Source organism: Natator depressus, chromosome 1 (genome assembly GCF_965152275.1).
Source record: "Natator depressus isolate rNatDep1 chromosome 1, rNatDep2.hap1, whole genome shotgun sequence".
Taxonomy (NCBI): domain Eukaryota; kingdom Metazoa; phylum Chordata; order Testudines; family Cheloniidae; genus Natator; species Natator depressus.
Window position 1 is genome coordinate 68077397 of NC_134234.1, and position 21225 is coordinate 68098621.

General features: G+C 43.1%; 1 protein-coding gene across 1 annotated transcript in view; it reads left to right on the plus strand.

Moving 5' to 3' along the window:
- TDRD3 (tudor domain containing 3) overlaps positions 1–21225 on the plus strand; it is a 302953-nt gene that overhangs the window by 133988 nt on the left and 147740 nt on the right. The window contains exon 4 of the mRNA XM_074961727.1: positions 13366–13526. Coding sequence (XP_074817828.1) covers positions 13366–13526 — 161 coding nt within the window. The remainder of the gene's footprint in view (positions 1–13365; positions 13527–21225) is intronic.

Here is a 21225-nt window from a genome sequence, read left to right on the forward strand (position 1 = left end):
TTTTTGGTGAAGGCTCTTAATTCAGGTATGTGTTTTGGGTTTTGGCAAGAAAAGAGTACACTGCAGCCATGCCTGCCCTTGGCCCCTCCCTCTGGAATCTCTTTGTGTCAGGCCCCACCCTGTGAAGCTTCCCAAATGCAAAGTGTTTCTTCCTCTTGCCTTGAAGGGACAGTTTTATCTCTTACACGTGTAGCAGTAACAACATCCTTCAGTGGAGTGCTTTGAATTGTTAAGATCCCCTCTGTCACCTCACTCTCTGTTTCCAAAAGGTCAGCTGGGTGGACTCTCCCCTCCAGGATACATGTCCCTATGCACCCTAGGGCAGGGCCTGTCCCCTGCTGACCTGCAATTTCCTGGCAGTCAGCAGCTGGGAAGGCCCCTCTGTTACCAGGTGGATCATCCTCTTCCCCCAGGGAGATGATCACAGGACAGGAGCTGGCTCTATCCACCCCTTCCCTCAAGGACCTGCCTTGAGCTCTGGGGCTAGAGGAACTGGTCTTGACCATCCCTGCCCCCAAAAGCCCATTTTCCACTGCTACAGAGGAATTCAAGAGACACTCTTCTATTTTCCTAGCAGCACATGTGACTTCACCCTCCCCTCTGGGACTTTCAGCACAAGATTCCTTCTTGTTGCTAACAAACCCTGGGACAGAATCTGTCACATTAAAAAAGTCATGCCGCAGTAGAAACGGTGCAAAATTGTGTGTCACTGCTGCGACAGTCAGTTCAGCAAATCACCAGTTTCCATGTGTACCTTAGCTAAAGGTGCTTGGAGCACTTTGCCATTAAGCTTAACAGCATGTATATGCTCACTGCTTGGTTGTGTAGAAGCAACCTTTACAAATCCTGTGTGGTAAGAGGCAGTAGCCTGGGATACTACTGCATCCACCTTTTTGTACCACAAATACTGTTTTACATCGTCACTGCACATATTCAGGAACTGCTCCTGAGCAACCAAATCACATATTTCTTAAAAGCTTGTAATGCCTTTTTCCCCTTACCCATTTGCCTAACAAATCCCTCATTTCATTTACATAAGCCACGTTACTTAATCCAGTTTCCCTCTTAAGGCTCCTGAATTTAACCCTGTAGGTTTCAGGTGTAATCTAAAACTGTTTCAAAACCAATTCCTTAAATACACCATAGTCTGAAACATCAGTAATAGCCATTTTATTGAGTATGTCCAGAGCTCTTCCAGTCAATTTTGCAACCAAAGTAGTCATCTTTTGATCCTCAGGAATCGCATGGAAAGTGCACAGTCTCTCAAAGGTGATGAAATATTCGGCAGTATCACTGGATTCATCATATGGTGGGCATAACCGTTCCCATTTGTGGATTTTTGGGGAAGTGAAGCCAGCTGCTGAAGAGTTCTGTATCTTGCACTCCATTACACCCAGTCCATGCTTCATGCATTTGGGCCCGTTCATGCATTTGGGCCTGTATTTCTTTGTCTTTTAATTCTAGTGCAGCTTTTTGTGCTTCTATCTGAGCCTGTTTCTGGGCCTCAGTTTCTTTGTCTTTTAACTGCAGGGCTTGCTCCTTTCTCTCTCCTTCTGCCTTTTTTCGTTAGCCTCTAGCTGCCTGAATTCCAGGGCTTGCTGGTGCGCAGCTTTCTCCCTGGCAATTTGTGCATCAGTTTGCATTTGTCTTAATTCCATCTGCCTTTTGTATTCATTTTCCTTCTCAGCAATCTGCAACTTGTGCAGTTCCAAGTTTTGAGAACTTCTTTTGAGCTTCGCTCTTGCTCATTTTGCTTATTTTTCTGTCCCTAATTCCCTTACCCGAAATAAGCAAACAGAAACTCCTTTGTCTGTTCTCCAGCCACCACACTCAAAACTCACTTAAAATCATTACCAGTGTCTCAGAGCAATCAGCTGTGCACATATCCTGCCGACTATGCTTCTGTGACGGGTTTGGTCACAGAGATCCCCTTGGGACCGTCACTTAGTAGATTACAAGCTTTCTAATGACACCATAGAAGGGGTATTTAGCGTGAAGCATATTCCAGTTATGTCATACTCATAAGCATATTTCCATAAAGCATATGGAATGCAACGCCACACTTGTAAAGGCACAAATAAGTTTGTAATGACCTAATATTAAAAATGTTGTATAATTTCATTAAGATCATTTTTGCATCAATAGGGAGGTCTTCCTCCCCACCAAAAACTTAAATTATAGGTGTATTTTGACATGCAGAAAAGGTGTGGGCATAGTTTGCTGTGATGGCATGGTGTCTCTGAGAGTCCTATGTGTTTCAAGCTAGGAATACATTATAAAAAGAACCTAAAAATTGAGAGAGAACTGCAGTTACAAGATCAAGCAGAATTTTTTTTTTAAATGGATTAGATTAAGACTAGTTAAGAAAAAGGTAGGAGATCGTATTTTAACGGATGCTTTGCTGGAAGAAAGCTAGTTGATACATTTTGCTCTTAATTTTTTTCTGTAATATTGCTTCATGTACTAAAGTGACCTGATCCGTGTAGGTTTTGTCTTTTAATTTCTTTTTTAAACACAGAAAAGGAAAGGAAAGGAAAGGAAAGCCAAGCCTGAGGCTTTATACTTGAAGGATGCTATCTGTAATATAAGCTTTTCTTATCTAGTTTGTTTTTGTATGTTAGTTTTTCTAATGGTTTCTTTAATGATTATCTTTTCAATTGATTTTTTAAACTTGGCAATTACCTTTAAAATGTAAAATCACTAACAATTTCAAGTGTATGTTTTAAAATCAGACCATTTAAAAAATACGTGCCCCTGATATAATTTGCAGAAGCCAGTGTTCAAGAGTCAGTGTCCTGCTCTGTGACAGCAGGTGGTATTTTTTTCTATTATGTTTGTGATAAAGGCAAGTAACATAGTCCTTGCCTGTGGAACTCTCAACATAGAGTTAAAAGTACTTTTCAGTTGCAGTGCTTTAAACCCAAAGATTTCAGAGCATTACTAAAATTGAGTTAAGGCTTATACTCTGTGAGGTAAAGTAGTATTATTATCCCTATTGTACTAGTGGAGAAACTGAGCCCCGAAATTAGTGGACTGACTTTTAAAGAGGCTGAGTGCCTGAGGCTAACTTAATAGGAGTTGTAGCTCCCTAGGACCTCTGAAAATAAACCCACAAGTGATTTGCCCAGTGTCACAAAATGAGTACATGACATTACCTGGAACAGGGCCTGGAAGTCCTTACTTTCAGTCCTGTGCTTCAAAGCCATCCTTCCTGTCCAATCCCCATATTGTTTTAGGTAGTTGTGATATCACCAGTTTTTGAAAGGGAAATACAGAATTTTGAGCGCCAAAGTGAAGAAGGAACTGTTCTCAAATATTTAATTTACAAAAGGTGTATAAACTAATTAATTAGTTAAGTAAACAGATATTGCAAGCATATATTTTATTAGGGGTTTAGTTTCTTAATGGAGCATTGGACTTTAAGTTTTCAGTATTTGCGTGGCAAGTTTATATGTAATAAAGCACAAAAACTATGTTACAAGAATATTATTTTTATAGAATTATTATTATTATTGAATTATTATTAAGCTAGAATTAGGGTTGACTGTACAATCTTAATTCATCCCCCCTTGTTCATGTGCATTATAATACAGTCTTTACACCATCACTAGGGCCCTACCAAATTCACAGTCCATTATGGTCGGTTTTATGGCCATAGGATTTGAAAATTGGTAAATTTCACGTTTTCAGATGTTTAAATCTGAAATTTCATGGTGTTGTAACTGTGGGGGTCCTGACCCAAAAAGGGATCGGGGGGTGGGGAGTTCGCAAACCTGCTGTAGGAGGATCATGGGATTGCCACCCTCACTTCTGTGCTGCTTTCAGAGCTGGACTCCAAAGGCAGCAACAGTAGAGCTTCCTGCAGCCGCAGGAGGTTCTCGGGGGTGGAGGTGGGTCGGATCTCACCCATGCTGCTGGGAGCGCCCCAGCCAGGGGCTCCTAGCTGCTAATCCTGGCCGTCTTGGAAGGGACAACCAATGTTCCATCTAATTTTTCCCATCCATGTGCAAATGAATTTTATGTGCACCAATATATCGGTGATTTGCTGGGGCAGAGGGTTGGGGTGTGGGGAGTGCGGGCTCTGGGGTGGGGCCAGGGATGAGGGGTTTGGGGTGCAGGCTGCCCTGGGGCTGTGGTAGGGAGAGAGGACTCCCCTCCAGCCTTTGCTCCCCACAAGCAGCACTGGGCTGGGGGAGTCCTCTCTCCCTGGCGCAGCAGCGTTGTGGGTGGGGGTGTATGGCCCTTCTGCAGCCCCGGGATTGGGGCGGGGGAGCAGCGCTTGGCCCCACTTCAGCCCCGGGGCGGGGCGGGGGGGGAGCGTTTGGCCCCACCGCAGCCCCGGAGTTAGGAGTAGGGGGCGTTTGGCCCTGCCGCAGCCAAAGAGTTGGGAAAGAGGTGTCTCTCCTTGCTGCACTGCAGCCCTGGGCTGGGGGAGTTGCTGCAGCCCTACATGCCCCAAGCTCCCCCATCGCCACCCCCACCTCACCCCACTGCCATCTTCCAGGCCCACCTTGGCCAAACCCCTGAGTACAAAGTGCATGCCTGTGCAGCTCTGCTAATTAAGTGCGTGGCCCTTGGTGCCCTGCTGCGCAGCCGCGCACCTTAGAGGGAATGTAGGGCAAGACTTGCTCTTCACCTGCACGGCGCTCTTTGGGTATCTCTCCCAGTTGCAGAAAGCGCTGTACCCTTCCTTCCCACTTCTTGCCCCCATCGCTCTGCAGGGGGAGGGGTGACTGTACAGGGTGCACCCCCCTTCCGGATGCAATTATTAGCTTGTTTCAATAAAATAAATAAAGTTTATGTGAACTTGACAGGGTTTATTGATTGACACTTAGCAGCAAATAACATTCAGGGCTCAACTCCCTGATTGGTAAGTAGGAGCATCTGAGTTTTGTAGTGTAGTGATTTCAATTGATAGCCTCAAACTTGAGAACCACAGCCTTAAGTTAACAAAAACTTTGAGGAGGGGGTTGGAGTTAGGGTGATCAGATGTCCTGATTTTATAGTGACAGTCCCTATTTTTGGGGCTTTTTCTTATATAGGCACTTATTACCCCCTGCCCCCTGTCCCGATTTTTTACACTTGCTGTCTGGTCACCCTAATTGGATTAGATGACCTCCTGAGATCTCTTCCAACCCTAATCTTCTATGATTCTATGAAAAACAAGTTGGGGGAAAAAAGTTCTGGTTTCAAATGTCATTAATTGAACGTCAGCATGGAGCATGCAGCAACCGTGTCTTTCTTCATTCCCTGTCTCTGTGCTGAAAACAGCTGTCTGTGTTTAGACACTGCTGTCTCTGCATCCATGGACTTTGTTGGAATTGTCAGATAGCACTGAGCTAGACTTGCAAGATGGGGGATTCTGCCTTCCACTGAGTTCCAAAACTGTAGCACAGACAAACTACAGTCCTCTTCTTTCACAATGTTTTTGTAAGCAAGCATCTCCAACCTACAATTCTTATCAGAGCCAGGAATTGCATTAAGCGAGGTTAAATCCGACATCAACAGGTGCATTTGTGCAGGGTCAGAAATACACACTGCTTTTAGGAACCCTAAAGTTTCAGGTTGCTGAAACTTTTGAGCTGTTTTTGCTACGTCGATTCACTCTGCTCCATAGCAGTAGAGTGTTGTCTGAGCTTTTTTGCCATGCACAAACTCACCTGCTGAGCGCTGGCATTTAACTCAGCATTGTCAGAGTGATTTTCGTTTGACTGTGCTTCAGCCCAGAACAATACGTCCATTACTTTGTTGTATGCTTGGTGGATTGTGGCATGTTGAGATTCAAACCAAGTGAGTAAGTCCATGGCAACGAACTGAACTTCCTCATTCAGATGAGCATCATTTAGAGGGGTTGACAGTTCTGTTAAAACCTGCGTTTTTGATGTCAGTGTCAGCTCTTCTGAGACGAACTCAAAGTAGTACTTCAGGTGAGCTGCATAGTATTGTACAGCCCAAAACTAGGAATTCCAACAAGTAATTACTGGCTCTTGGGGAAGTGCAACTTTTTGTTCCACAATTTCAGTAATTTCAGTCATGTTTGCAATGTGCTGCCTGTATCAAAGTTTGCAGCTAGGGCAGTGTTAAAAGATCTATTTAATGTAGCAGACCAGTTTATCAACTTTACCAAACTCGCACCTCCACAGCTCACTGACAAGAGAAATTAGAGGTGCATTACATGTAATATGGACCGCATTTGATTGGGTGAGGTACCTGTAGGTGGGTCTGGTCTCCTGGCCCCCCCCCCCCCCCAGTGGCTGTGCAGGGATGGACAAGTTCTGTCCCTCCCCAGTCCAGCTGGAGCTAGAGCCCCCTTTGCTGGGGCGCTCCTAGGAACAAGGGGATATCGGATTTCACGGGGAAGGGCTTATTTCACGGTCCGTGATGCATTTTTCATGGCTGTTGAAATTGTTAGGGCCCTAATCATCGCATAATAATTTTTCCACCAGACCCCAGCCTCATTTAGTACACAGAATGGCAGATGCTTATATAATGAACAACTATCCAATATCTTGTTTTATGTCCAGTGTTCAGTGTGTGGCCCCAAGCCTTATTTACTGCACACTATTCAAACCCTGCTTTGGAAAAAGAAAAATTATTTTTTGGGGGGCTTTTTTATGGCATTCATCTATACAGTGTCAGAATGCTTTACAGACAATTAATTAATTAATTTTGATGTCTGGCCTGTGAGTTGAGTGGGTGGTATTACAAATGGAGAGCAGAGGCACAGAGAACTTAAGGTCGAAAGTGTACACTAATTTTGTGTGGTCAATTTGAAACACCGAGGACCTGATTTTTAGCATTGTAAAGCACTTTATATATTCAAATAAAGCTCCCACTGACTTCAGCTGAAGCTATAAATGCTTAGCTCTTCTGTAAATCAGACTCAAAGGTCTCAAAGTAGGCACCCAGAAAATGAGAAACATGCACTTAGTGACCAAGTGTGAAAACTTTGGTTTAAGTGACTTGCCCAGCATCATGTAGGAATGCTGTGGCAGAGGAAAGGATAGCACCTGTTTCTTCAGGGCAGCATTCAACAGTCTTAATCATGAGATTGTCCTTTCTTTTCCTGCAGTCCCCTGCCTCCTTCAATACACATCACAACTTATTCAACAAATGAGACGGAGTCGTAGATCCAACAGCCTCCTTCACTACCCAACCCGTATTCATCCCGAGATCAGGTTCATCCTGTGCACTGAATGAGGCATAGGTCCTGTGTGTGTGTGTGTGTGTGTGTGTTTGTGCGCGCGTGTGTGTACACGTATATATGTGGATGTCTATGTGTATATAGAATGTGATCATGTACTTAAAGACTGTATCATAATCATAGATACAAGGGGGTGAAATTAAGGTTGCACAGTCGACCTTAATTCTGGCATTTCCTAACTTTAGAGTACATCATTTAGCAACCTTAATGATGCTATTTTAACCAAGGAAATTGCCCTAAAAAGTTAGTTTGTTTTTTTTAAAAAAAGCAAACTGATAAAAATAGAAATTTCATGATGTAGCATCCTGGTTCATCAGATGGCTTGGAACCTGGAGCTCTATCACAAAGACCTCTGCCACTTTACAGATGGAATAACTGGTAGCAAAAGTAGGTTGTTCTCCTGCTATGTGGACCAACAGTATAGGGGAACGAGACACACAGTTTGCCAGTGGGTTTCACAGAAATTTTGTTGACGGCAGAGGAATGGTGCGAGACTCAAGAATCTTGAGTTCCATTCCAGGCTGTGGAGGGGAGTGTGCTATCGTGGGCTCAAGCTCTTCTGCCCATTCTCCCAAACTTGACCCCATCAGGTTCATCATCTCTGTCCTGTCCCTGTTCCAGTCCTGTCTCTTCCTCTTCCCTGGCTATCCTAGTACCATTCTCTTTGCCTGCACACACTCCACTCTTCAGCCTTCTCATCCCACTGTTCTTTTCCAATCAGTCTCAGTTCCCCTATCTCGCAGCTCCTTTTCCAGTCTGGCTCTCTTTCCTCCCCTCCCTTCCCCTGGGTCCCAGTCCTAATCTCCCACCCAGGGTAACCCATCACATTTCAGTTGTCCCTTTGCATTTAAAACTAAGTGATTTATTAAACAAAGGAAGTAATTGTAGTTAGTGACTTAATGGATTGTTTGTGGTCATCATGGCCCAAATTTTCAAAGTTATTTAGGTGCCTAAAGATGCAGATAGGTGTCCCTCTCCTGCATGCCCATCTCAGGCTCCTTGTTTCTTCCCGCTCTAGCTTTTAGTTCCAGTCTCTTCACCTAGTTGGTCCCACTTCTCCCTGCTTACTCCAGTCCCTTGTCAGAGTTGTCCACTGTCACCATTGCCCCAGTTCCCCTTTAAATTAAGTTTTTGTCCAGTTATTGCTGTATTGAGCCCAATAACTTGAGCATAGGATATGATCATGGAGGATAGGTCCCTAGCCTCTGTTTGCCAGGTCAACTCAATCTTTATAAATAAGTTACAATGTCACATGTTGCATTCGGTATGTATATTATTTTCAACTTTTACAATGGAGTGAATGTTGGTATTTTGATTTTTTTTTCTAAATGTAATACTTTCAGTTTCTGTTCTGCAGGAAAGCTTTTGCCTTAATTATTTTTGGTTTCAGTTTAGCTAGCAGGCACAGAGACAATATTTTCTTCATTTGGAGTAATTCATTAAAGTTTGGAATCTAACTGCAAGTTGTAAAAGCAGGAGAGTTTGTTTTTCTTTTCCAATCTATAAATAAAAAACAAGCGGGAGAAGGTGACATCTACTAATTCTAAGAACTTGAAAGACAGGGGGCTGATTATCAAAGGTATTTAGGCATCCAAAGATGCAGATAGGTGTCTAGGGAGATATTTTTTTAAAGTGTCTAAGCAAATTATAAGGAGTACTTGTGGCACCTTAGAGACTAACCAATTTATTTGAGCATAAGCTTTCGTGAGCTACAGCTCACTTCATCGGATGCATACTGTGGAAAGTGTAGAAGATCTTTTTATACACACAAAGCATGAAAAAATACCTCCTCCCACCCCACTCTCCTGCTGGTAATAGCTTATCTAAAGTGATCACTCTCCTTACAATGTGTATGATAATCAAGGTGGGCCATTTCCAGCACAAATCCAGGGTTGAACAAGAACGTCGGGGGGGGGAGGAAAAAAAAGGGGGAAATAGGTTACCTTGCATAATGACTTAGCCACTCCCAGTCTCTATTCAAGCCTAAGTTAATTGTATCCAATTTGCAAATGAATTCCAATTCAACAGTTTCTCTCTGGAGTCTGGATTTGAAGTTTTTTTGTTGTAATATCGCAACTTTCATGTCTGTAATCGCGTGACCAGAGAGATTGAAGTGTTCTCCGACTGGTTTATGAATGTTATAATTCTTGACATCTGATTTGTGTCCATTTATTCTTTTACGTAGAGACTGTCCAGTTTGACCAATGTACATGGCAGAGGGGCATTGCTGGCACATATCACATTGGTGGATGTGCAGGTGAACGAGCCTCTGATAGTGTGGCTGATGTTATTAGGCCGTGTGATGGTGCCACATGCCACAAGGGGCCACAGCAATGGTTCCCTCAACCCACCCAGCAATATTGTTAACCTATACAACTATACTCTCAGCCCAGCAGAAGCAGCTGTCCTATCTCGGGGCCTCTCCTTCTGCCCCTCCACCCCCACGAACATGATACAGTTCTGTGGTGACCTAGAATCCTATTTTCGACGTCTCTGACTCAAGGAATATTTCCAACATACCTCTGAACAACATACTAATCCACAGGGACCTCCCTACCAACACTACAAAAAGAAGGATTCTAGGTGGACTCCTCCTGAAGGTCGAAACAGCAGACTGGACTTCTACATAGAGTGCTTCCGCCGACGTGCACGGGCTGAAATTGTGGAAAAGCAGCATCACTTGCCCCATAACCTCAGCCGTGCGGAACACAATGCCATCCACAGCCTCAGAAACAACTCTGACATCATAATCAAAAAGGCTGACAAAGGACGTGCATTTGTCATCATGAATAGGTCGGAATATGAACAAGAGGCTGCTCGGCAGCTCTCCAACACCACTTTCTACAAGCCATTACACTCTGATCCCACTGAGGGTGGCCAAAAGAAACTACAGCATTTGCTCAAGAAACTCCCTGAAAAAGCACAAGATCAAATCCGCACAGACACACCACTGGAACCCCAACCTGGGATATTCTATCTACTACCCAAGATCCATAAACCTGGAAATCCTGGGCGCCCCATCATCTCAGGCATTGGCACCCTGACAGCAGGATTGTCTGGCTATGTAGACTCCCTCCTCAGGCCCTACGCTACCAGGACTCCCAGCTACCTTCGAGACACCACTGACTTCCTGAGGAAACTACAGTCCATCGGTGATCTTCCTGATAACACTATCCTGGCCACTATGGATGTAGAAGCCCTCTACACCAACATTCCACACAAAGATGGACTACAAGTCGTCAAGAACACTATCCCCAATAATGTCACGGCTAACCTGGTGGCTGAACTTTGTGACTTTGTCCTTACCCATAACTATTTCACATTTGGGGACAATGTATACCTTCAGATCAGCGGCACTGCTATGGGTACCCGCATGGCCCCACAGTATGGCAACATTTTTATGGCTGACTTAGAACAACGCTTCCTCAGCTCTTGTCCCCTAACGCGCCTACTCTACTTGCGCTATATTGATGACATCTTCATCATCTGGACCCATGGAAAAGAAGCCCTTGAGGAATTCCACCATGATTTCAACAATTTCCATCCCACCATCAACTTCAGCCTGGACCAGTCCACAAAAGAGATCCACTTCCTGGACACTACAGTGCTAATAAACGATGGTCACATAATCACCACCATATACCGGAAACCTACTGACCGCTATTCCTACCTACATGCCTCCAGCTTTCACCCAGACCACACCACACGATCCATCGTCTACAGCCAAGCTCTGCTATACAACCGCATTTGCTCCAACCCCTCACACAGAGACAAACACCTACACGATCTCTATCAAGCATTCTTACAACTACAATACCCACCTGCGGAAGTGAAGAAACAGATTGATAGAGCCACAAGAGTTCCCAGAAGTCACCTACTACAGGACAGGCCTAACAAAGAAAATAACAGAACGCCACTAGCCGTCACCTTCAGCCCCCAACTAAAACCCCTCCAACGCATTATTAAGGATCTACAACCTATCCTGAAGGATGACCCAACACTCTCACAAATCTTGGGAGACAGGCCAGTTCTTGCTTACAGACAGCCCCCCAACCTGAAACAAATACTCACCAGCAACCACATACCACACAACAGAACCACTAACCCAGGAACCTATCCTTGCAACAAAGCCCGTTGCCAACTGTGCCCACATATCTATTCAGGGGACGCCATCACAGGGCCTAATCACATCAGCCACACTATCAGAGGCTCGTTCACCTGCACATCCACCAATGTGATATATGCCATCATGTGCCAGCAATGCCCCTCTGCCATGTATATTGGTCAAACTGGACAGTCTCTACGTAAAAGAATAAATGGACACAAATCAGATGTCAATAATTATAACATTCATAAACCAGTCGGAGAACACTTCAATCTCTCTGGTCACGCGATTACAGACATGAAAGTTGCGATATTACAACAAAAAAACTTCAAATCCAGACTCCAGCGAGAAACTGTTGAATTGGAATTCATTTGCAAATTGGATACAATTACCTTAGGCTTGAATAGAGACTGGGAGTGGCTAAGTCATTATGCAAGGTAACCTATTTCCCCTTGTTTTTTCCCATCCCCCCCCCCCCCCCCCCGACATTCTTGTTCAACCCTGGATTTGTGCTGGAAATGGCCCACCTTGATTATCATACACATGGTAAGGAGAGTGGTCACTTTAGATAAGCTATTACCAGCAGGAGAGTGGGGTGGGGGGTGGTATTTTTTCACGCTTTGTGTGTATAAAAAGATCTTCTACACTTTCCACAGTATGCATCCGATGAAGTGAGCTGTAGCTCACGAAAGCTTATGCTCAAATAAATTGGTTAGTCTCTAAGGTGCCACAAGTACTCCTTTTCTTTTTGAGAATACAGACTAACACGGCTGTTACTCTGAAACCTAAGAGAATTATGTGCCTAACTCATCTATCTGCATCCTTAGGCACCTAAATAGCCTTGAAAATTTGGGCCATGATGGCCAGAAAGAATCCTTCAAGTCACTAACTACAATTAATACTTTTTGTTTAATAAATCACTTAGTTTTAAATGCAAGGTATATTTTGTTAAAAGTTTTTTTTCTTATGTACCCAGCATATTCAAGGTAATTTTATTTAATTAATAAAAACAAATTTAAAATGCTGTTTTTGTGCATTTTTAATTGAATTCCAATGTCCATTCTAATACAGCTTGGCACAAATCTTGAATAAAAAAAGAAAAATCATCCAGTAAATAAATACGTTGTTTACAATTTTTTAACATACTAAAAATGTAAAAATTAAGGATCTGAATAGATGTATGTTAAGTTATATAGTTGCTTAAATAAAATGTGTATAGATATAGCGTATACTCTGGGTTACAATAAATTTAGTGGGGTTTTTTTGTTGCTAACAGCTATATTTGGTTGTGAATCAACATGTTTTAGTGGTTGTACCAACCTTTTTTAGGAAAATAACTAAAAAGTACAAATGCAAAACAAGATAAAAATTATTTAAAGCAAGGTTTTTGCTTGCTCATTGAAATTATAATCAAAATTGGTGATTAAAATTACTTGGATTTGTATCAATCTGTCCTGACTCTCAGTCAAACAAAATGAGATTCTTTCTGTGGGATATCTAGTACAACGTGGATTTACTGAATTTAGTTAAGTGAATTTCACTAATGTCTTCTGTGGGCCATACATTATGTTAACCCCCTATTTGAAGACCCTATGTTGCTAGTTTAGCTGCCAAAGCTAGCTAGAATACAGCTCTTTTAAAGCCAGCTGGTCTGTAAAGCCAGCTGATGTTCTCTTTACTGCACTCTGGCTTTGGGAACCTGTGGTGTAGCATTTTCAAATCCTAGTGTTTGGCCTCCGTGAGAATCTGAAAGTGACAATATTTCCATAGTGTTGTTTGTTTTTTTTGAATACCCTTCATCCCCTTCAGATAATTGGCATTGTAGCTCGTATATACGTAGAAGGATGCCTTTTCTCTGCAAATCCATTTTATGTACAATATAGTCTAAAACATGAAGTTTCAGAAATTACAGACCATTAGGCTGTGTTTTGCCTATAGGCTTTGGTTTGTATGGCTAGACAACACCGTGTAGCAAAATCCCAATGTTTTTTTTAAAAAAAAGCTTGATTGAGTTTTTCATGTTTTCACTTTGCATTTTTTCATTTTGTATTTATAGCTAGAAGGCCCATGTGTCCTGCAGATACAAAAAATACGCAATGTTGCTGCACCAAAGGATAATGAAGAATCTCAAGCTGCTCCCAGAATGCTGCGTTTGCAGATGACTGATGGACACACAAGCTGCACAGCAATAGAATATAATTACATGTCAAAAATAAGGTGAACAACAATTTTCTTCAAGTCTTTGTTGCAACATTTAAACATTATATAGGATTAATGGAAAAATCAGTAATATGCAAAATATTTTGTCAAAATAACTCAAAAAATAAGCAGAATTAATTCTTACAATGCAATAGTCCTTTTTGTTCCTGACTGCATTGCCTTTTTCCCTTTTCTTCCCTTGCTGTTCTTGGTTTTTATGCAAAAAATAACATAGCTTTTGCTCTTTACTCCTTCTATGCCAGAGAGTTGCATTTTTCCTTGTCATTGTTAGGTTTAAGTTCCATAGAGAATAAATAGAAAAGTCGGAGACAGTTGTCTGGTAAATTTGAGATGAAGAGGAAACCTGAAAAATAGTGAAATATCAAGCAACCCAGGTAAAATTAGCTGTTGGCATACAAGAGCCAAAAGATTTGAGAAAACCAAGCAATAAAAGATTGAGTACATGGTCACGATCCTTGGTCCTTTGTTTGTTTCTGTGAGGCAATACTAATAATGTATCAAAAGCAGAGAGAGAGAGATATGAGTAGATGAAGTTGCTCCCCAGAATATCAGAAGTATTTTTTTGAGGCTTTTTAATTGTGGAATCTTAACTAGACATGGAGAGAAGAGAAGCTCAGAAAGATTTAATTTTATAGCCCATGAAAATGGCTCCACTTGCATAAGCGTCTCTTTTTACATGTATTTAGTTTTATTTATCTGCTGTGGGTAACAGGGCTTTGGATTGACTCTGGGGAAAAGCTTAGGGACCAAGACACTAATATCCGTGGGGTAGGAGAAAGGAAAATGGGTAAAGTTTTTGGGACATGCACTTTTGCATCGCGTTGTTACAAGATTGATATGTTCCTGGTTCATCAGCTGCCTAGCTCGTGACTGCTTTTTGATCATGGTATTTTTCAGGAAAAGTAATAGGGTGTTCATGTTGAAAGGGCAAGAATGATGGAAATGCAGTCCTGCCCCACCCCTCCAAAAGATCATATGTCGTGGATAGTGACTTGAACTATAAATTGCATTTTTCTGGTTCGTGCTAATAAATAGGTCTCAGTGCATGCTGTGAAAACGTTGGATATATTAGGAAGTTGCCATACCACTACCAACCTTGACAAGATCGTATCTAACTCTGTTTTTCTTTATTTGAGGAAGGCAAGCCAGAGATTTTTCCCATAGCGGTATCTTTTGGGCCAGCACATGTCCCCTGCATCTGCTTGTGCTCACAGCCAAGGGTATAAAGGCCAGAACTTCCTGCCCGCCCTTCAGTTCTTTCTTATTGTCTGTGGTCAGTAGTTGGAACATCTTGTGGGTGTTTGTATGTAACCTTTTTTCCCTGAAGAGAAGTATTTCCTGTTGTAAATAGTTGTTTAATAGCTCATAGATAAATAGTTTATGGAATAGGTTTTTTGGTCTCATTTGGGATATTTATTTATTTATTTTTTACTTTCTTCTCTTTCACTTATCTGCTCATATTGGAGTTGTCTGCTCCTGGTGCTATTCTTTGTACTATTGAGATTGACACCAACTGCACTTTGCATTGTTGCTGTGACTGTGTTGGTCCCAGGATATTAGAGAGACAAGGTGAGTGAGGGTAATATATTTTATTGGACCGGTTTCTATTGGTGAAAGAGACAAGCCTTTGAGCTTACACAGAGCTCTTTTTCAGGTCTGGGAAAAGCCCTCCAGAGTGTTGCAGCTAATAAAATGTGGAACAGATTAAACATAAGGATTAAACATAAGGACAGATTTCAGAGTAGCAGCCGTGTTAGTCTGTATTGGCAAAAAGAAAAGGAGTACTTGTGGTACCTTAGAGACGAACCAATTTATTTGAGCATAAGCTTTCGTGAGCTACAGCTCACTTCATCGCTTGCATTCAGTGGAAAATACAGTGAGGAGATTTATATACACACAGAACATGAAAAAATGGGTGTTATCATACACACGTCGATGTGCACTGGCTGAAATTGTGGAAAAGCAGCATCACTTGCCCCATAACCTCAGCCGTGCAGAACACAATGCCATCCACAGCCTCAGAAACAACTCTGACATCATAATCAAAAAGGCTGACAAAGGAGGTGCTGTCGTCATCATGAATAGGTCGGAATATGAACAAGAGGCTGCTCGGCAGCTCTCCAACACCACTTTCTACAAGCCATTACCCTCTGATCCCACTGAGGGTGGCCAAAAGGAACTACAGCATTTGCTCAAGAAACTCCCTGAAAAAGCACAAGAACAAATCCGCACAGACACACACCTGGAACCCCGACCTGGGGTATTCTATCTGCTACCCAAGATCCATAAACCTGGAAATCGTGGGCTCCCCATCATCTCAGGCATTGGCACCCTGACAGCAGGATTGTCTGGCTATGTAGACTCCCTCCTCAGGCCCTACGCTACCAGCACTCCCAGCTATCTTTGAGACACCACTGACTTCCTGAGGAAACTACAGTCCATCGGTGATCTTCCTGAAAACACCATCCTGGCCACTATGGATGTAGAAGCCCTCGACACCAACATTCCACACAAAGATGGACTACAAGCCATCAGGAACAGTATGCCCGATAATGTCACAGCAAACCTGGTGGCTGTCCCCAAATGTGAAATAGGTAATACTTATGGGTAAGGACAAAGTCACAAAGTTCCATGTATACCTTCAAATCAGCGGCACTGCTATGGGTACCCGCATGGCCCCACAGTATGGCAATATTTTTATGGCTGACTTAGAACAACGCTTCCTCAGCTGTCGTCCCCTAATGCCCCTACTCTACTTGCGCTACATTGATGACATCTGCATCATCTGGACCCATGGAAAAGAAGCCCTTGAGGAATTCCACCATGATTTCAACAATTTCCATCCCACCATCAACCTCAGCCTGGACCAGTCCACACAAGAGATCCACTTTCTGGACACTACGGTGCTAATAAGCGATGGTCACATAAACACCACCATATACCGGAAACCTACTGACCGCTATTCCTACCTGCATGCCTCCAGCTTTCACCCAGACCACACCACACGATCCATTGTCTACAGCCAAGCACTACGATACAACCGCATTTGTTCCAACCCCTCAGACAGAGACAAACACCTACACGATCTCTATCAAGCATTCTTACAACTACAATACCCACCTGCGGAAGTGAAGAAACAAATTGACAGAGCCAGAAGAGTACCCAGAAGTCACCTACTACAGGACAGGCCCAACAAAGATAATAACAGAACGCCACTAGCCATCACCTTCAGCCCCCAACTAAAACCTCTCCAACGCATCATCAAGGATCTACAACCGATCCTGAAGGACAACCCATCACTCTCACAAATCTTGGGAGATAGGCCAGTTCTTGCTTACAGACAGCCCCCCAACCTAAAGCAAATACTCACCAGCAACTGCACACCACACAACAGAACCACTAACCCAGGAACCTATCCTTGCAACAAAGCCTGTTGCCAACTGTGTCCACATATCTATTCAGGGGACACCATCATAGGGCCTAATCACATCAGCCACACTATCAGAGGCTTATTCACCTGCACATCTACCAATGTGATATATGCCATCATGTGCCAGCAATGCCCCTCTGCCATGTATATTGGTCAAACTGGACAGTCTCTACGTAAATGAATAAATGGACACAAATCAGATGTCAAGAATTATAACATTCATAAACCAGTCGGAGAACACTTCATTCTCTCTGGTCACTCGATTACAGACCTAAAGGTCGCAATATTACAACAAAAAAACTTCAAAAACAGACTCCAGTGAGAGACTGCTGAATTGGAATTAATTTGCAAACTGGATACAATTAACTTAGGCTTGAATAGAGACTGGGAGTGGATGTGTCATTACACAAAGTAAAACTATTTCCCCATGTTTCTTTCCCCCACCCCCACCGTTCCTCAGACGTTCCTGAAATGGCCCACCTTGATTATCACTACAAAAGGTTCCCTTTCCCCCCCCCCCGCCCGCGCTCTCCTGCTGGTAATAGCTCATCTTAAGCGATCACTCTCCTTACAGTGTGTATAACAACACCCATTTTTTCATGTTCTGTGTGTATATAAATCTTCTCACTGTATTTTCCACTGAATGCATCCGATGAAGCGAGCTGTAGCTCACGAAAGCTTATGCTCAAATAAATTGGGTAGTCTCTAAGGTGCCACTAGTACTCCTTTTCTTTAAGCATCAGGAGTTAATACTGTTGCAAAGAGACCATTCAAGGTGAAGTGGGCAGTTAATATTTCTTTGGTCATAGGACAAAGGAAGGTTAGTTGGTTACAGGGTGTTGTAATGAGCCAATCCAATATAGTCATTGAATCTGCGTGTTTTGTGTCTAGCACAGTTATGAATTTAAGCACCCAGGCTCCTCATCTTAAGATGATGTGCAGGTTTCCTTTGAGGATGAGGACCAAGAGGTCAGATATGGAATGATGGTTCTGTGAAAAGTGTTCGCCCGCAGTGATGATGGGTTTTTTTTTTTGTGTTTTATCATTTTTCTGTGAGGGTTAATTCAAGAGTATAGTGATTGTTTGGCTTCACCCACATAGTTGTTGTTGGGGTATTTAATGCACTGGATGAGGTACACTGCATATTGTGATGGGCATGCGTAGGACCCAGGGATCTTGAAAGTATGTTGCAGGGGGATGTTAATCATTGTAGCAGTGGAGATACATCTGCAGGTTTTGCATCTGATGTTATGGCAGGGGCTGGAGCTGTCTGGAGTTAGTGAATCTTGGTCTGTGGGGAGCTTCCTTCTGACAGTGAGGTTGGGGGGGTTGTTTGAAGGCCAAAAGATGGGGTTTGGAAAAGATTCCTTTCAGGATGTGATCCCCATTGAGTATGGATTGTAGTTATTTAATAATAACCCATAAGAGTTCCAGTGGGGGGTGGTAGGTGACAACTAGGGGTGTGAGATGGGAGGGTATTTTTTCCTGTATTGAACCAGACAGTTTTAGAATATTTGGGCTGCCCATTCCATGGTACGAACTACTACTTGGGTGAAATGTCCTTGTTTGGTGAAAGGTGCTTTTAAGTGCCTTAAAGCATATGTCTCAGACTTTCTCCTTGGAGCATATACTGTCGTATCTGAGTGCCTGGCTGTGGATTACAATTTCTTGGTATGTTGGGTAGTTACTGGATCTGTGCAGGTAAGTGTGATGAGCAGTGGGTTTCTTGTATGTAATTGTCTGTAGGGTCCACTTTTGAAGCAGATTGTGGTGTTGAGGAAGTCCATACTGGTAACAGAGTGTTCTAGAGAGAGTTTGGTGGATGCATGGTTGTTGTTGAAGTTGTGATGGAAATCTATGAGAGAGTTAGGTTATCGGTCCGGAGGATGAAATACCATAAGTGTATCTCAGGTAAATCATGGGCTTTGTGGTGCATTTGTCCAGAAATGCTTCCTCAAAGTGGCCAGGCAGAGTTTAGCATATTGGGAAGCCCTGCTGATACCCATGTCTGTTCCCATGGTTTGGACAAAGTGTTTGTTGTTGAATGTAAAATTGTAATGGGTAAGGATGAAATGGATGAGTTTGGCATTATGATGGTTTCCCTTATTTTGTGTATCTTGGGAAGCACGCACAAGGTCCCTAGGGTGGGCTCATGGGCAAAGAGGCTGTAGAGTTTCTCCTGGAGAGTTGTTTGTAAAGGATTTGTCAATATCATGAAATTTTTGGGTGAATTGTGATGTGGTGTGGTCTTTGAGTTTTTTTATAGTAAGTGGTGTAAGAGAATTGTCAGTTGGCCTTATTGATATAGTCATCGTGGCTGAGAACTAATGGTGTCCCCTTGGTTTGATCTTTAAGTGGTTATTGGATTTCAGGGATTGTATAGGTGTCCTATGGGGGGAGGGATAGCTCAGTAGTTTAAGCATTGGCCTGCCAAATTCAGGGTTGTGAGTTCAATCCTTGAGGGGGCCATTTAGGGATCTTGGGCAAAAACTGGGGATTGGTCCTGCTTTGAGCAGGGGCTTGGACTAGATGACCTCTTGTGGTCCCTTCCAACCCTGATATTCTATGAATTCTATGATTCCTCTTGGCAGTGGAATGATTGTGGTGGATATGGTGTTTCCTTAGGATTTCACAGTTGATTTTTTCCCTCCTGAAGCAATCAATGTAATGATCAGCTGTGTTTTCATCCTCTGTGGTGTATCCAATCAAATGATTCTTTTTTCTATGACTGTTGGTTGGGACATGGGTGGTGTCATCTTTGTCATGGAAGAATTCTTTGAGGCGGTGTTGGGAAAAGAATTCTTCTAGTTCTCCCTTTGTTAGAAGAACAGTCAATATGGCCATTTTACCATTTGTTCATACCAGCGATCCATCTAGCCTTGTATCTTGTCTTCTGACAGTGCTTCCTGCCAGATGCTTCAAAGGGAATGAAAAAAACAGGGCAATTACTGAGTGATCCATCACCTGTCATCCACTCCCAGCCAGGCACCCAGCTCTGAAGGCAGTCAAAGGCTCCACAGCATAGGGTTACGTCCCATACCATTTGTTAATAGCCATTAATGGACCTATCTTCCATGAATATATCTAATTTTTTTTTTTAACTCAGTTACCGTTTTGACCCTGGCAATGAGTTCCACAGGTTGACTGTGTGTTGTGTGAAGAAGTACTTCCTTTTGTTTGTTTTAAACCTGCTGTTTATTAATTTCATCAGCTGACCCTGGTTCTTGTGTTATGTGAAGGAGTAAATAACTCTTCCTTATTTACTTTGCTTACACCATTCATGATTTTATACACTTCTGTCATGTCCTCCTCATGTCCCCATTTCTTTTCAAGCTGAACAGTCCCAGTCTTTTTAATCTCTCCTCATATGGAAGCTATTCCACACCCCTAATCATTTTTGTTGCCCTTCTCGGTATCAAGGTTGGCTTATCAGCCTGTAATTGTCAGGATCACCTCTGCAGCCTTTTTTTTTTTAAAGGCTCAGCGTGACATTAGCTATCCTCCAGTCATTAGTATAGAGGCTGGTTTAAGTAATAGGTTACATACTACAGTTTATAGTTCTGCAATTTCATATTTGATTTACTGTAGAACTCGGGTGAATACCTTCTGGTCCTGGTGACTTATTACTAGGGCCCTACCAAATTCATGGCCATGAAAAACACATCACAGACTGTGAAATCTGGTCTCCTGTGTGCTTTTACCCTATACTACACAGATTTCATGGAGGAGACCAGCATTTCTCAAATTGGGGGTCCCTGACCCAAAAGGGAGTTGTGTGTGGGGGGGTGGTGCGAGGTTAGTTTTTGGGGGGTGGGGGAGAGTCACGATATTGCCACCCTTACTTCTGTGCTGCCTTCAGAGCTGGGCAGCTGGAGGGCGGTGGCTCTTGGACAGGCGCCCAGCTCTGAAGGTAGTGCCCTGCCAGCAGTAGTAAAGAAGTAAAGGTGGCAGTACCTTACCATGCCACCCTTACTTCTGCAATGCTACCTTCAGAGCTGGGTGGCCAGAGAGTGGCGGCTGCTAAATGAGGGCCCAGCTCCGCAGGCAGCAGCGCAGAAGTAAGGGTGGCAAATACCATGCCATACCATCCTTCTGTGCTGCTGCTGGCAGTGAATTTTGTAGGGCCCTACTTAATACTGTTCGATTCATCAATTTTTTCTAAAACGTCCTCTATTGACACTCTTTATCTGGGCTAGTTCCTCAGATTTGTCACCTAAAAAGAATGACTCAGGTGTGAGAATCTCCCTCACGTCCTCTGCAGTGAAG